This window comes from Parasteatoda tepidariorum, chromosome 8, assembly GCF_043381705.1.
Source record: "Parasteatoda tepidariorum isolate YZ-2023 chromosome 8, CAS_Ptep_4.0, whole genome shotgun sequence".
Classification (NCBI taxonomy): Eukaryota; Metazoa; Arthropoda; class Arachnida; order Araneae; family Theridiidae; genus Parasteatoda; species Parasteatoda tepidariorum.
The window spans coordinates 16788133-16806621 of NC_092211.1; the positions used below are offsets into that span (position 1 = coordinate 16788133).

General features: G+C 31.5%; 1 protein-coding gene across 1 annotated transcript in view; it reads right to left on the bottom strand.

The window, feature by feature from the left end:
* The window catches only part of LOC107439698 (uncharacterized), a 296584-nt gene that overhangs the window by 184703 nt on the left and 93392 nt on the right, over positions 1-18489 (bottom strand). The window contains exons 36-42 of the mRNA XM_071184208.1: positions 17466-17523; positions 16168-16459; positions 13913-13955; positions 12436-12640; positions 7409-7556; positions 6328-6493; positions 1477-1604 (exon numbers count right to left, since the gene is read on the bottom strand). Of these exons, the coding sequence (XP_071040309.1) occupies positions 1477-1604; positions 6328-6493; positions 7409-7556; positions 12436-12640; positions 13913-13955; positions 16168-16459; positions 17466-17523 (1040 nt within the window). The remainder of the gene's footprint in view (positions 1-1476; positions 1605-6327; positions 6494-7408; positions 7557-12435; positions 12641-13912; positions 13956-16167; positions 16460-17465; positions 17524-18489) is intronic.

Consider the following 18489-nt stretch of genomic DNA (forward strand, 5'->3'; position numbering starts at 1 on the left):
ATTCATTTCTTCAAAACAAACCATTTTAGTAACGATAATATTAAAAAATTAAAAATTTACTCGAATTTTGTGTTTCGAATAATCTTGACTTCACCGGTCACCGATGACCCCCGTGTCGCTACGAACAAACTCTGCCTGTCACCGGTAAGTCCCATGGCATTCAACGAGTTAATATTGAGCCAGATAGTTTTAAGAACAAAGTCATTCTCATGTATATGAGCAAAAATAATCTACTAAACAGAGATTATCGTTTCGATAAGATTAGTACTATATAATTAGTATGGAGACACACAAGTTTTGATTTAGGGCCATTGTGTGGCAACGTATACAAAAACTACACTCTATAACAAAAAAAAAAAAAAACGCGCCGAGAAGAAGTTGTCCGATTGAAACGAAAATTGGTGGATAGGAAGACAATGTACAGAATAGTAAATGATTAAAATTTCAGAACAATTGAATAATTTATTGTAGAGTTACAGTAACAAGTTCAATAAGGTGTTGACCCGCCTCTAGCCTGGATGCAAGCTGCCACACGGCGTGGCATAGACCGATAAAGCTCCCGGATGGTCTCTTGCGGTATTTCCTACCAATTGTCGAACGAGGTCATCAACATTCCGTGCCAGATGCAATCGCCTTCCCATCATATCCCAGACATGCTCGATGGGAGAGAGATCTGGTGATCTGGCGGGTCAAGGAAGAGTTTGACAAGCTTTCAGACAGTTCATAGCAACACGTGCCGTATGTGGTCTGGCATTGTGCTGCTGAAAAACCAGCCCAGGGCGCTGCAANACAAAAATACTATATTTAACTGAGATTATGGTTTCGGTACTATAATAAGTACCATAAATTGCATCAAGGTGGAGAATTTTCGGCACAGAGTCATTGTTTGACAAATCATAAGAGAATAAATGATGTAATTAATAGAGACTATTGTTTCGGTTTTATAACAAGATGACCTTTAATTTCGAAACAGAGATTTTCAGGTCCCGAAACTTTCTCTGAGAATCCACAAGAATAAAATTAATGCAATAAACAGAGAATATCAATTCGATACTATAGTAAGTTCCGTATATCATTAGTATGGAGATGCAGAAATTTTTACTGACTGAGTCATGTTGTGACAACGTATACGAACAAAAATAATATTGCTAACAGAGATTATGGTTTCGGTCCCATAATAAGTAACGCAATTCTATCGAAGAAGAGAATTTTCGGCACAGAGTCATTCTTTGACAATATGTAAGAAAGAAAATAATGTAGCAAATAGAGACTATCGTTTCGGTACTATGACAAGGTGATCATTAGTTACAAGAAGGAGAGCTCTTGCCACAAACGATGGTACTTGCTCAGCAGTACTAAAATGATATTCTACGCATATTAACAGCATTATTTCTGTTTCTCTACATTGTTGCTCTTTTCTATTTAATATTTAAACTTTTTTTTTCGCACAAGTTATTAATACAAAATTAACGCTACCTCTGCGCATTGTTGAAAATCCATATTCTTCAGAGCTTCGCACTGATAGTTGGCGCGATTGGAAACATCACGCTTTTCAGCTGTAGCAGAATTACACGGATTCTTGGCTTCGGCTTCATCTATACAAGCTGTAAAAATACAAACATATAGTTAATAATTAATTTGAACAGTGAAAGGTTATTTTACATTTACTTTATCGCGAAAAAATTCTTAAATCTATAGATGAGTTTTCTTTAAATTTTTTACGAAGTGAAATATACTTAATATGAATATTATGTTACGAGAAATTTCCTGCGAAATAACATTTTTATTATATACTAACGATTTATTAAAACAATGACTATTTTTTTCCTCAAGAGAAAAGCAAAAACAAAAATTATGCATTTGTCTAAACTAAAGTGCAAAATGTGACCTAGTCTCATTCATTTTTGTGTTAAAATTTAAGTGCAAAAATTTTAAATAAAGTTTTTAATACTCTAATTTTTCTCATTTTTTAAAAAAAAAATAAAGAGTAAAAAATAAATAATAATTTAAGATTTTCAAGATTTACGATGCCTTATTAATAAAAAAAATAGTTACAATTCTTGTGATTAAAAATCACGTTCTCTTGCCTATTACAGTTTTTAAAACAACTTCATATTAAAACTTGTTTTTAATAATCTAAAAAGGGCACACTTTAAATTATTCCACATATTAGAGGACACTTATTGTTTCACTTTACATAACTAACCAATTTCATTAATGCATATGAAATAAAAAAAATCTTAAAAAAATATTCAATTTTAACCATAGCATTGAACATTTGGTATTACTATTAGAAAAATGTTCGACATAAGTGTACTTAATTTTCAACTGCATTAAATGCATAAAAAAAATAAGAAAAGATAGTACTTTTCAATTAGAAACAAATTTAGTACTTTACTAAATATTTAGTGCCAGGTTTTCAAAGATTTCTAGTATAGTTAGCGGTTATTGGTAAAACGGCACAAAAATAATGTATGATTTTTGAAATTTTTTTTTCAAAGTGAGTCCTTAGCGGTCCTAAAAAATATAACTGACACGCTACAGATTATTGTTCTTAATTTTGTCTCATTTAAAATACTTTTCCTTATTCTTAACTTACACAAACGTTCTATTTTATAATTTTAATTGATAATTATCATCTTATCAAACTATGAAACCTTAGTCACCGTTGCTTACACAACTACAACAGAATAAGATGCAAATTAAAATTGCGAAGATGAAGCATTTGACTCAGATTTGACGTAAGGTGGTTACGAAATGTTATAACAGACAAATACAGTGGAAAATGGTAAATACTTCAATACGGTAACATAAACAAATGTCACAGGCAATAGATTACTCTGCGTTGTTTAGAGTGAAATTTGTCAAACATTGAACATTTTTTGATGAAATTATGGCTAGATGACTGAGGAGTATTTTACATACTTTCTTAGATTTTCCTCAACTATTCCAGATTTAACTCGTTAACTATTCCAGATTAATATGTTAAGCGCTCTCTTTTCAGTATAAATCCCTTCTTAACATTGCATAATATTTCATTCAGGGTAAATTTTGAATCGGGCACATTGTGTGACATGAAAATTGAAAGGGAGAGAGGTACCAGCTAAGGCGTTGTTCGCGTCATTTGCGCGGTGTCAAAATCACGTGTCTTTCCTATCAACGAAAGGCAGATAACGGAAAAAAGGGTCTAGCTGCCTGGTTATGGTTGATTAACCTGAATACGTAAAGTGTGTAAAAATAACAAACAGTATAAAGGCCTGTTTACACGGTCCAAGTTCTTGAATCCGAGAAATTGGAAGAATTTCTCTGTTTTAGAAATTGGAAGATTCGTCGACACTATCCAAGTTCTTGAATGTCACTGTTTGGTCGAGAGAAAAACTCGCGCATGCGCTTTGTTCATATTCAACATTATGAAATAATGCTTACATAAGTTTTAAACTACTAAATAAATTCAAATAAAATCATAACACAAATAAACCGCAACAGATCAATTTATTTAGACTAAAATATATGAAAACCGACAACAAAATGACATAATTTGCTGCCTGCTTGTTGACGTCACAAAACCTAAGACGCTGATTGGCTAAGGGAGAAAAAACTTGGAAGGAAAGTTGAACATGCTCCACTATCGTCCAAGAAGTTGCACCAAGTTCTTGGATGTTTGTTTACGCGATCCAAGCTCAAAGCAAAACAGGTTTCCATCAATATCAATCAATCTCTGTCCAAGAAATTGGATCGTCTAAACAGGCCTTAAGTCTAAAAGAGAAAATTTTCCTAAACAGCGGAAGAATCAGATTTCTGGTGCTCCCAGTGATTTTTCTTTCACTTATTTTGTAGTTTTTGTTAAAACTTGAAAACGTAGTTACATAGTTTCTTTCTATTTTCAGTTTTAATATCTTATTATTCGTAGAAAATGACTAATTTGCTTAAATAAATCCTTTTCAGTAATTTTTTTTTCGTTTCGCACGCGCGTCTTTTACTGACAGTTTCAGCACAATCATCATTTTTGTTTGTGTGATGAATCTTATATTGCATTTTATAACCGGCATTGAATAGCCGACCCGGTTCTAAGTTAACGACTACCTGTGTTAAAATTAGCAACCTTGTAATTTCGAATCCAACCAAGAAAAACAAAAGGGAGCTCCTTAATTAAGTATTGGGGAAAAACTATCCTTGATCTCTAGCCACAACAACCTGAAAATCGAAATAAATAACAGAAAGAACAGAAACGACAGAATAAACGTATTGCTGTTTTATATTAACTGTGTCATTTCGGAATCCATTCTTTACATAGTTGTTCATTTACTTTAGGGAACACGCGAAAAATTATACTTTTACCTTTTGTTTTTGTATCAGAATTTTTGTAAGTTGCAATCGCGCAAACTGGCATTTCGATAATAGTTTTAAATTCTTGTAAATTCACTGCAAAAACTGAGGAAAGTCATTATAGAAAATAACAAATGTCTTAGAATATCTCGCAAAAAGAAATGATCCAATATTAGTTAGAGCTAGTAAGGCCNGAATCCGAGAAATTGGATGATTCGTCTACACTGTCCAAGTTCTTGAATGTCACTGATTCGTCAAGGAAAATCTCGCGCATGCGCATTGTTCATATTCAACGTTATAAAATAATGCTTGCATAAGTTTAAAATTACTAAATAAATTCCAATAAAATCATAATAACACAAATAAACAGCAACAGATCAATTTATTTAGACTAAAATATATGAAAACCGACAAGAAAATGACAATTTGCTGCCTGCTTGTTGACGTCACAAAACCTAAGACGCTGATTGGCTAAGGGAGAAAAAACTTGAATGGAAAGTAGAACATGCTCTACTATCGTCCAAGAAGTTGGACCAAGTACTTGGATGTTTGTTTACACGATCCAAGCTCAAAACAAAACAGGTTTCCATCAATATCAATCAATCTCTGTCCAAGAAATTGGATTGTCTAAACAGGACTTAAGTCTAAAAGAGAAAATTTTCCAAAACAGCGGGAGAATCAGATTTCTGGTGCTCCCAGTGATTTTCCTTTCACCTATTTTGTAGTTTTTGATTATACTTGAAAACATAGTTGCATTGTTTCTTTCTATTTTCAGTTTTAATATTTTATTATTAATTTGCCGAAAATGACTAATTTGCTTAAATAAATCCTTTTCAGTAATTTTTTTTCCGTTCCGCACGCGTGTCTTTTACTGACAGTTTCAGCACCCTCATCATTTTTGTTTGTGTGATGTATTTTATATTTCCTTTTATAACCGGTGTTGAATAGCCGATCCGGTTCTAAGTTAACGACTACCTATGTTCAAATTAGCAACCTTGTAATTTCGAACCCAACCAAGAAAAAAAAGGGAGCTCCTTAATTAAGTATTGGGGAAAAACTATCCTTCGTTGAAGATTTTTTGATAGAATTAACCCGTATTTGTGCTACAAGAAGAAAAACCACAAAAACTTCCGATGGTTAGCTTGACAGCAAAGGGAGTTCCTCCAGATATGGATTTTCTACCACTGAAAATAAGTACGGTAGTACTGCGGTTGGAGTGAGCCTGGTGCAGAATTCGAATCGACCAGACATTGCGGTGATTTGAACCTGGGTCACCTCATTAAGAGGCGACCAATCTATCCCCTGAGCCTTTACGGCTCTTGAGTGGTACTTTAAACTAGCGAAATCTTTCAACTCGCTTTTTCATTGGAATATTTCCGCTAGGGCCACAACAAGCAGTCTTTAGTTTTTTAAACTTGGCCCTTAAAAAGTTCTTCACTTAAAAAACAAAACAACCTATTTTTCAATGTTTGGTACATTTATCACTATTTTCAGCTTGCAATTTCAAATCATGATATCTTCTTGTATTAACTTGACGATATTTTTTTCGTTTTGAGAACAATGCACCTGCATTGTTCTACGCGTTTGATTTCTCGTCATTGCCTCAACCATTGAGCTGTGTTAGAAAAATCTTTCATAACATATTTCATTAATTCCCATAGAAGGTTCATAATGTTTATAGAGGGATTTCAATTGATTTGTTCTTATGCAATAGTCAAAGCTAATCATTAAATACGGTATTATTTAAAAAAAAACCTGGTACGAGATTGCTGATCATTTGAACTGGAAATAAGTACTTCAATCACTTAAGAAAACAAAGTAAGACTCGGTTAAAAATATGGCTAAGGTAAAATTGTGAAACACACATTAGTCTCTTTGTTTAATAGTCACACGCAATTTAAATCAAAATAATGTTTTGCTTTCAATTATTTCGGCAAATATTTTTGATCACCAACAAGACAATTTCTCGAATTTAATTGCAAAATATGATTTATTACTTGCCTATATTCGGATCTTCTTCTTTCCAGCTGTTGGCAAAGTAGTAAATATCAGAAGTTCGGGTGCCATCTTGCGCAATAAAATCATCCTCCAATTCTGCGTCATAATTGCCACAAATGCCTTGCGTACGTCTTTGAACAACAGGATCAGCAACCAATAGCACAGTATTCTAATTAATGAATAATTTTGTTTTAAAAGCTTTTAATTATGAGCTATTTTCTATGTCTGAAATATTACAAAAAATGCACCAAAATAGTTTCAAGTATTGCTACGTAAATGATTGTGGCGCCATCTATCAAATAATTTTTATATCATGAACATTAAAATTATTTACGGCTGAATATTAAATTTTATTCTTAAAATCTTCAACCGCGTACTCAACGTAGCTAAAGTTTTTAAAGCCGCTTCATAATCTGACTTCATGTAGTAAAAGTCAATTCAATTAGTAAGTTTGACTACAGTACAATAGGTTTATGTATTCCTCAAACAGATCTTATTCGAAGATGATGAATAAAATAGAGAATAAAGATGATGAATAAAATAGAATTAATAAAAATAGAATGAATAAAAAGATGAAAGTTAAAGAAAGGATTTCAAATCAAATTTATTGAAAGAAATAATGTTTTGAAATTTAATTTAGAATATTTTAAAAAGTGCTTAAAAAGTAGTGTTTTCAGAAATGCTTCTACGCTATATTTTCTGTTTGGAGCTGTAAAAAATACACAAGACTATAGAAAGTAAATAAATTTTAAAATATGTTAAAAATGTTTGTAAAAAGTGAATAAAGGTTGCAAGTTCTGATCAAAAGTTGTAAATTTACAGTATTTAAATGAGGGAAAAAAAGTATAACTTTGATAAAAATCAATATGGAAAATCTTCGGAACATTAAATAACCAGAGTTTGAGCACTAATCGTTCAGAGGGATAATTTAAATTTTAGTGGAACTATAATTCGAACCCTGATTATAGATTCATATTTTCAGTTTTATTTTCGATTAAATCAGATTCTTAAATTGAAGATTTATTTTTAAATCATTATTTTAGAAAAGTTAATGATTCACAAGTCATTGATATAATGATTATACCTCAGAGTTTATCCATATTGAATATCCAGAGTGTGTTCTAGCTACGAGGTATCTGCCGACATATTCTACAACTACATTGTTGTCTTGGAAAGGAACATCAAAACCTATACTGTTTCGACTTACTCCCTCATCATACGAGAGCATGTACCTAAAATAAATAATTAAAACTTTTATGCAATGCTTATTTATGAGCAAACCTAAATTCAAAACGCAAAAAAGTTTGACGTAAAAATCGCAACGTTTGTAAAAATCACAGTGTTTTACTCATACATCCGAAATGACAAAACTCTTTCAAAAATATTGCAAAAACGTGTCAAAATTGTTTAAAATACTACTACGTCAATGATTGTGGCGCCACCCATGACAGAAATAATTATTTTATTAGAAGTTGTAAAATTATTTATGAATGTTTTTCAAATTTTGTTTCATTTATGAACTTCCCCAGCGTGCTCTGCATAAGTTAATGTCTTTAGTAAAGTTCTAAATGTAAGTAGAGTGTTCATAAGTTCTGTACTTATCTTCATAAACTGTGTAATTACACAACGATGCTTCCAAAAAATNTTCAATTTTACTGGAATTTTTATGAACATTTAGCATAAAAAATTTTTCATTTTATAATTTCTTCCTTTCTTGACTGACCATCATTCTACTTTGGTCAAATCTACAAAAGTACCCCTCTATCACTACTTCCTGCCACCGTCGCTCTCTCTGTAACAATCTCTCTCTACCAATAGCTTCGCGAGAATCCTTATCTAGGTTCGCTGACCTCACAGAAACACTAGCGAGCGTTATAGGGAGTCATTTTAAAATTTGCTTTTTTCTGTGGGTTTCGTGAAACATGGCTTTGAGTTCAAGACATTGTGAAAATTTCCCAGGTGACTTTTGTTATACATGCGGCGAATATAGTGTAGTTAAAAATCGCATGAGGAGCATTACAGACTGTGTAAGACAACTTTACCTCGCATATTTTGACATGAAACTCGGAGATCAGGACAAATCTTGGGCACCTCATAAAGTTTGTGTGCAGTGTCTCAATGATCTACGCTTATGGCATCAAGGAAAGAAGACTGCTTTACGATTTGGAATTCCTATGATGTGGAGAGAGCCCCAAAACCACTTTGATGATTGTTATTTTTGTTCCTGCCATGTTCGTGGGTATAACCGAAAAAATCAAAGACTAATATCTAAACCTGGCTCTCGTCCTGAACGAAATAAAATATATCGACCACAGTTAGACCATTTGCGGTGATTTGAAAGTTATCTCCATGCTTCTTGGTTAATAAGGGGGGTTTATAAAGTACCCATGTTTCATTTGTGAGTGAGACAGCCGTGACAAGACTCAACATTGGGTCAAAAAAGAATGGCCGAAAAGACAAAATCTCAACCCAGGCACTAAGAACGTTATTCGAAACAGCTTAGTTGATCCGAAAAGAGTATTGTTACCTCCGCTACATATAAAATTAGATGAAATGAAGCAGTCTGTCATGGCTGTTCCAAAAGATGGCAATTTTTTCTAATACCCGTGCAAAAAGTTTTCATTTGTATCCCAAGCTAAGTTGAAAGAAGTGAATATTTGTTGGTCCAGATATCCGCAAACTCATGAAGGATAAAGAATTAGAGACTAACATGACAGAAACTGAAAAAGAAGCTTGGGTTGCTTTCAAAGATGTCGTCAGTAAATTTCTGGCTAATTACAAGGATCCTGATTATAAGGAAGTTGTAATGAAAATGCTGGACAAATTTAAAGCGTTGGGTTGCTCCATGAGTGTAAAAATGCATTTCCTTCACTCACATGTGGACTTTTTCCATGAAAATTTAGTAGCAGTTAGTGAAGAACAAGGGGAAAGGTTCCATCAAGATATCAGAGATATTTAGCGTAAATATCAAGGAAGATGGGACAAGAACATGCTCTCTGACTACTGTTGGATGATAACTCGGGATAAACCTGAGATTAAGCATGAAAGAAGATCATCAAAAATAAGTTTCAGAGGAAAACGAGCATATACTTAAATAGAAACTTTTCTCATTTGTTTTTTGCTTGCTTTATTTGTTTTGTTTTTTGTTTCAAACTTTCATATACACATACACAATATTTGTTATTCTTGGTTAATCGTTAATTTTACGTAAGTTATCTCAATGAAAACAAATTAAAATGGTATGTTGGTGATTTTCTTCTAGAAACTGATGTAAAAAGTTTGAACACAAAGAACTTATTGTTTTTCTCCTGACCAGAGATGACTTATGCGATCTGGTAATAGTAATTTTTATTCATTTTAACCTATAAAAAATTAGCTGATAGCTCAAAAACCAATTTTCTTTCACAAGATTAAATTTTGCATAGATCAAAATGAATGACGAGAACCGTTACCGGATAGTGCATGCAAAATTATTTGAGAGAATTCCTTTCCAAATAGGATTTTAGTAAAAACATTAATATCGATTTTATAAAAAAATCCTGATGTGATTGGGGAAAATGAAGGTAATTTTCGAAATCAGCACATCAAATAACATATAAATCAACAATAACTTCTCTTGTATTTTTCAAAAAGTTCAATTTCGCAGGCTTGTGTTATTTTATTAGAAGTTGTAAAATTATTTATGAATGTATTTCAAATTTTGTTTCATTTATGAACTTCCCCAGCGTGCTCTGCATTAGTTAATGCCTTTAGTAAAGTTCTAAATGTAAGTAGAGTGTTCATAAGTTCTGTACTTATCTTCATAAACTGTGTAATTACACAACGATGCTTCCAAAAAATATATTATTTAATCTTAAACTTATTGTGGCGCCATCTTTTAGCAAAATCAGTCATTTCAACTATACTAAAACTTTTAGAAACATGTATAATTCTATCAAAATGTTTCATTCCAGATTCAGTGAAATTTTTTGTGAGTACATGGAAGTTTTGTCATGTTCATGGAAGGTAAAAATGGTATTTCTGAAGCGTATAATTTCGCTTCGCAGATTCATAATTAAAAATTATTTAACCTCCAGTATAGTGTCAAATAAATTAAAATCGTATCGCACGTAGCTTTAAGCTATTTAATATCTCTTTAATGTAACCAAAATAAAATAATTATAAAAATGTCGCCTTCTGTAATTTACAAAGTAAATTTTTCTTATTTCCCTATCCTTTTATAAAATGATTTACTCTAGACTTAATTAACTTATCCAATTCGTTAGCAATTTTTCCTGTTAAAAAGAAAGTTAATTATGCTTAATTAAGTTTGTTGGTTCAAATTTTACTCTTAATTATTCTTTATTTTGTATTTTCTTTTTCGAACAATGAAATCTTCTCCGTCTGAATCTCAAGTAGGTTTATCTTAATTTTTTGTTTACAATTTCTGCCGCAAGTGGTTTTAAAACAACTAATTAGATACAGTGACAAAAGTAATAAATACCAATCTGGTATACATTATTTAGAGAAGCATCATATACCTTTATTTAAACAAGTATTCGTTTATCTATATAAATTATTTAAACTAGTATACTTTAATTTCAGTACTTGAATAAATAAAGAACACAATTTAGATGGACGTTTTTTTTAATTTTATGTACACGATAGTCAGTGAAAAGGGTATAAATTAAGTTGTGGATGAATGGTTTTTAGGTATTTATTTTCACACTATTTATAGAGATAATAACATTTTTAAAGCGTGTATTAAGTTGAAAAAAGTCTTTTTTTTAATCAAAGTCCTTATGGGACCAATCGGGGAACAACATTTGGTAAACGACATACATTTAATTGTCTGTTGTAACAGATTATAGTTGCGGCAGCCCCTAAATTTCATTACTTCATAACATAAAATTACATGGGTTACTCAATTTACTTAATTAATTACATGGGTTGCGCAACTGAAAAGGAAATTCCTGCTAGTTTCAGAAACAGAGCAAAGAGGGCAGCGAAACCTTTCAAAGTTATGAAATTAGATATTAGTGTATTGCAGATAGCATACTACTGAATAAACAGTTCACATGAGAGTACTTAAGGTGAATGTAAGGGCATATCAAAAATGAATTTGACTAGTACCGATCAGTCGATCGTAGCATTGTTTTTAGTAGCAGAGAGTGGACATTATAAAGACGTCTATTTGCGAGTTGTGGCTGTAGCAAGACGAACAGCTGTAATAAAATGGTGAAAACATTTTCGTAAATGGGTTGACATGAATATCGAACATGCCAAAACTATAATAAGCAAACGCTATGTGATCTGCAATTAACTCATAGCTGGTTGATTAAATGATTAGAGCTAATTGAAAGGTCACAATTCGCGGCATCCATTTGTTTTTTTTCTAATGACAATTGGACAAGCCAAGGTCGCTATTCATTGGCCTTTTGCAAATTAAGTAAGGAACGTGTGCCTTTCAATTGACAAGAGACTTATGCAATAGTGAAAGTGTTTCTTAGATCAGAACACCACGGATGAATGCACCACTCATTTGTGAGGCCATTTCCTCAATTTAGACATAAATCTGGAGGGTAAAGATTTTACAATTACAATTTTGTTTCCTCTGTACCCATGGTACTGATCGGCGACCGACCACAGGGCTTTCGATTCCATAGATTTTACATGCACGTACATCGCTTGTACTCGATGGGTCGAATTTCAGCCCTATGACATGAGTTCTATTCTCTAACTACTAGGCTACCACGGCCTGTATAACATACCATCAGATTACAATAACTGTGTAATCAAGTTTAGTCACTTAAAACCGTACGAATGCACATATATGCGCAGTTTGGTTCTAAGCAAATAATTTTACATTCACTTTGTATGCTTCCATGTGAACTGGGTGATCAGTTTTAAGGAATCTGCAGTAATATTCCCCTACCCTCTTTTCTAACTCTGAATATTGCTGTTGCTATTCTTACTTCATTTCTGACTTTATCACTCGTTGCACTTTCTCAATTTGGGCAACCCTTATACTTTAAAATTTATTCCATATAATATCTTGAATAAGATGATTATGACCTACATATCAAATATTATGACTACATAATTTCGCTAAATGAAATACCATAAACATACTTGTAGTGGGCATCTTGTATGCTAACATATCTTGAACATGGCAAACTTCCGTTGCAGTTGCTTCGCACCATGACTTTGATGTCACCGTCGTCGCTTTTAGAGATTACGTGCCAACACGTGGAAGGATAGGTGAAAACCTCGCCATCAAATGTTCGAAAGTGATAGAATCCCCAAACTGAGCAAATACCTTTGTAATCTGATGATTCTATTTGATAATCGAATGATTAGAACTTGGAAAAATGTGTGAATTTCAATTAAACACTCTTAAAACAATAAGCTGTACCATTATGATAATTGCATTCACATATGGAACAAAATTTCTATCTAACAAATTCTTTTGAAAAAAGAAGTTCACAGATAAGTAGTTAACTGAAAAGTTTACTGACACCCATTAACCTATAGTTTAAATGGATTAACGGGTACCAGTAAATTATTAAATATAAAATTATAACGAAAATAAGTTCTTAGAGTTGTCACTTTCAGTTTTAGGTTTGTACTTGAAACCTGGGTTTACATGAATATTCATGAGCTGACTGGACTATTTAACGAATAGATTCCAATATCCCGTTTACAACTAGTCAAACTTAGAGTAATCGCTTCCCTTCACTGGATTGTATAACAGAGTGTTCCTAATCACTATCTTTCAAATATGGTTTTTTAGAATCTTCGTAAAATTGAAGAAAACTATGTATTGATTAAAAGGTTGAAAATAAACATTAACGTAAAAAAAGCATTACCAGAATACAACGAATCAAGCTAGATTAGAGAGCAATGGAGATAAAAATTTGCAAAAAAACATTGCTTTCGTGAATAGAAGATGAACAGTGGTTCGCTGGAAAAATCGAACGTGTTTCGTTTTCATCGACAAAACTTAATAAATAAACAAAAATAAACAAATAAATGAATTAATAAGAAAACAATAAATAAATGAAAATAAATAAATATAAATAAATTAATAAAATATACAAATAAGTTGAAATAAATAAATTTAAATATATAAATAAAAATGAAAAGCAAATATATAAAAATGACATGTTTTACGAATTTTAATAAGGCATTTCTTTTCTTAATTTCTCTGAAATGCTGTTTGTTTTAAGACATTTACTAATGGTAAGTACAATAAAATTTAATTTAAAAGTGTGAAATGTGCAAGTTAAATAAATGTGGATAAAATTTCAAGTATGGTAACTAGTTACGGTATTTAATTTTGATTAAGCAAGCTCATTTTAAAATTTATGTTTTACTTAACCAAGTATTGTATTTGGTATTACTGATACGCAAAATAAACCAACTATAAACTACACCTTAAAAATGTGCCACAAGTTAAATTATATATTATTTAATCGTTGTTGTGGCTATCTTAGTTGGCTGTATTGAGTAAAAATTTGAGATATACCGTGGAATAAAGTGGAACAAAAATATAAATTTTAAAATTAGAAAATAATAATTTTAATTTTCTTAAAACAAATATACATACTCTCTTTATTGAAGAAGTCAGGTAAACCATCATTTGCTTTATCCTGGAAAGAGAATTTAAATTAAAAAATAAAATATTTGAATTAAAAATTTAACAATTGCATTAATAACTTAATCGTAACTTATAAAAACATATAACATAATCTCAGACAGCAATCAACTTTGAAGCAAACGTTGTATTTGTGGTTTCTTATGTATGACACTAAAAAGCTGACTGTAACGTTTACGCAAAAGGTTCAGAAATTTTCTTGGATTTTTATTAGTGTGTGTTATAGACAAGAGTAATTACAAAGTGGCTACTCCATTATGTCCACCCCTTGAACATCGCGTTTTAAAGCTCTTTTAAACAGTTAATGTTTTATTTATCGTTGATACTAGATATATACTAGATGTTGATTTTAAGAACCATGCGAGGTTATGCTGGATGAATAGAACTTTTCAACAGTGCATGTCGGAATGATTGTGATCTTAGATGTTGGATACGTCTTTCAATTCCATCCCACAAATGCTCAATAGGTTTGAGATCTTAAGCACCATGCGAGATTACACTGGATGAATAGAACTTTTCAACAGTGCATGTTAGAATGATTGTGATCCTAGTTGTTGGATACGTCTTTCAATTCCATCCCACAAATGCTCAATAGGTTTGAGATCTTAAGCACCATGCGAGATTACACTGGATGAATGGAACTTTTCAACAGTGCATGTCGGAATGATTGTGATCCTAGTTGTTGGATACGTCTTTCAATTCCCTCCCACAAATGCTCAATAGGTTTGAGATCTTAAGCACCATGCGATATTATACTGGATGAATAGAACTTTCCAACAGTATATGTCGGAATGATTGTGATTATAGTTGTTGGATACGTCTTTCAATTCCATCCAACAAATGCTCAATAGGTTTGAGATCTAAGGACTTTTAACACCCTCTAAGCAAAGTGAAGTTCTTCTAATCATTTATTATTACAATATTAGCCCACACATTAACCTGTTCAAAGCCCTATACAGTGGGATGAACCGCTTATTAGTAAAAAGATGTACTGGTTTATCAATTGAGTTTTAGGAATGATGTCTAAGTCTCAATTGCGTACGAAATAAAGACTCAACACTAGATTTTTATAATCCAAACAGTGACGCAATAGCTGATTTGAGTGAAAATATCAGGTGGTCACAGTCGAATAGCAGCTCAGTGCAAAAAGTACTGCAAGTTATTAAAACATGACTTTGCAACGCAGGAAGATTTTAGTAGGAAAAATCCATAAAAATTTTGTAATTGTTTGTATGTTCAAAAATGTTGCTTTTAAATGCTTTGATATTTAAGGCTGCTTTTGAAAGCTCTATCTTCGCATAAAATAACGTTTTTTGTGTGCATAATATGGTGCTTTCAAAATTGCAGTGAGGTTGCAGCGAGTTATTTTTGGCTGTTAAGTTTAGTCTGCAACACCATCGTTAATTCTGAAAAGGGCCCAAAACGTCACGATGAAAAAAATTAAGTAAAAATAAATCTCGTTTGAGATACATTTTTAAATTTTTAAAAAATAAACCAACGCTTCATAATCTTGGCTCATAAAAATAATGAATTATTCATTGATTTTGATAATTTTCTTATAGGCTGAAAAATATCACCAGATTATCACCAGATTATTTTTCAATTCTAAAGACGGATTAGCCAGCAGAGTGGTATATATATTTTAAAATCATAGCTTTTCTTCTCAAGTGTAAGACATTTAAACCGTGGTTATTTTTTTAAATTTCGTTTTGCGAAAGAATTTCGAAAGTACTGTTAAAAGGATTGATCACAAACCTGGTTGTTGACGTATGCCATTAAGGCAGAGGGGATGCAATTGTTCTTGTTTTCCAGTGGCGCCATCTATGGCCAAGAATTCGACTTCTGCCACACAAAGCGTCACACCCGTTTATAGGGAGGACCCATCCATACATCCATTCATTCATCCACAGATCGTAATTTTGACCTGAATCAGAGAACGATCAATCTCCAATTCAGTACCCCCAGAGGTATTGATTTGTTATGGGAACATGGAGGACTTTGAGACTCGACAAATTTAACGTGTATCATTCACCATTTACTACACGAGAAGACTTCGACCGGCAGGGATCGAACCACAAACCTGGTAGTTTTAAAGTTAAAAATCATTACAATTTAAGTGATTTATTGTTGTCAAAAATGATAACGACAGTCTTTATGCCTTAAAAAGATTTTAACATGTGATATTTATGGAGCCGAATTGTCGTTACCTCATGTTTTTTGACTACTTCATAAACATTGCGGTTAGTTTTCTGTCCATAGCTTCCGTGCTCATCAAACTCGTTCTCGTGTTGCGTTATGTCAAACTGCTCGAGGCCCTGCTCTTCTCGGGATGGGACACGTTCCAACTTAGTTTCGTATTGATTTTGAACATTGTGGCTTGATCCAACTTGGAAGGCATCATCCTTTTCGACGAAGTCATAATCTTCATCAATGGAATTCTGACCTAGATTATATTGGCCGTAATCGTATGAACTCCTCGCCTGCTGTTCGTATCCACTCCTGGAAAATATATATATAAAAAAAATATTAAAATTTCAAATGTAAATACAGATTTTTTATTTCAGAAAAGGTAGAAAAAAATATTTTATGCGAATGTTGTCCGAATAAAATTTGGATTTAACATTTAAATAGAATGTTTTAGGAACTAGATATCTGAATAGTAGGCATATTAAGAAGTTAGAAATACTTAATTTTGTATTTAATATTGTTAGAAGTACGTAATTTTGAAACATGAAAATTTTAAACAGAGTAGTATTTTTCAATATGGTTATTTAAACTATTATTTTTTTAAGCTATAGATTTATAAAATTTTCCTGATTTAAAGGAGCAAAAATTGATTAGTGAAATACTTAATTTGGAATTTAATATTGTTAAAAATATTTAATTTTGAAACATAAAAAATTAAAACGGAATAATATTTTTCTATATAGTTATTGAAACTATAATTTTTTAAGCTATAGATTAATAAAATTTTCGTGATTTAAAGGAAAAAAATTGATTAGTGAAATACTTAATATGGAATTTAAGATTGCTGGAAGTATTTAATTTTGAAACATGAAAATTTTAAACAGAATAATATTTTTCAATATGGTTATTGAAACTATAATTTTTTAAGCTATAGATTAATAAACTTTTCGTGATTTAAAACAACAAAAATTGATTAGTGAAAATAAAAATATAATAATAAAAATTTCAAATATGAAATTTCCTGAAGTTTTACGCAAGCTCGAGATAAAGTGTTGTCGAAAATTACAGAATTTAGATAGAAAATAATTCCACAATGTATATTCTTTCTTATATCCCATCATTTTTGTTCTTTTCAACATTAATTAACTTCATCCTGTGTGATTTCGCCTGAAAGCAATTTTTATTTTTCTAAAAGTACTAACATCAAATTTTTTACTAGTTTTTAAATTTTCAATTTCCACAAAGAAATTTTCGGACTGTGAGACTGAGCATCCTATTAAATTAATTATTGATCAGAAAAAAATGCAAAGTAACTTACCGATGATGTTGTTGCTGATTAAAGCTTGAATGACTAGTCCTTGGGTCAATTAGTCTGTCTGAAAAATTTTAAAAATAGCAACATTATGTTCAAATACATTTACCTTTTACATCGAAAACATTGTAATGCATGCGAGGCATACTTTGATCGCATAAAGTCTAAAAATTGACTTATAATTTAGCTCGTTTCTGCAATATTTGAAAAGGTTTCTAAAGCAGCAAAGTGAATAAATTGCCCATTAAAAATTATGGACTGGTTAAAGAAAATCATTTTTACAAAATACGATTTTTTTGCCCAGGTGGAAAAAATATTGTCATAAAGCAGTAATGTATTCTATTTTAGGACTTTAAACGTTACAAAGCACTTTTTCAAACATTTAAAAAACGGAGCTTATTTTCTCCTTGGCTCCACAGTCCATGAAGAACATTGTACTCCTTTTTCACACACAGTTCCACTTTTTCAGAACCTTCTCCTTTATCTTCCGTTTTTTTTAATTTTCATCTCTTTTTAAATTTCTCTACTTTATTTAGCTATCTTTATCTTTGAAGTCCATTTTTTCTCTTTCCTGCTAGTCTTCCCCAGTGGATTTTTTATATTTTTCTTTCATTTGGTTTAGATCAGTGGTTTCCAACTGGTGGCCCGCGAAGCTTTTTTTGTGGCCCGCGAACTAAAATATATTAGTTTTTAATTTTTTTTCGTAAAAAATCTGTATTGGTTTAAAATACTTTTCTCGTTAATAAAAACTTAATTTCTTCGTTTCTGTGACATTTAACATACCAACGGTGCAAAAAAATTTATTTCTCAGGTTTTGCATCCAAGAAAATATTTATTCAAATACAAAAATAATCGTATATGTTGCTCTTTTTTATTTCAATTTTTTGTATTTTGTGAATATAATTTAGCATGTGTGTAAAATATTTACACACACATTTGCAAATTTTAAATTTAAAATGTAAATATCTATTCTCTGGTGGTTGCAGCAGACAAACCTCAATTTTCTCATTGAACATTTTGTGTGCTACTA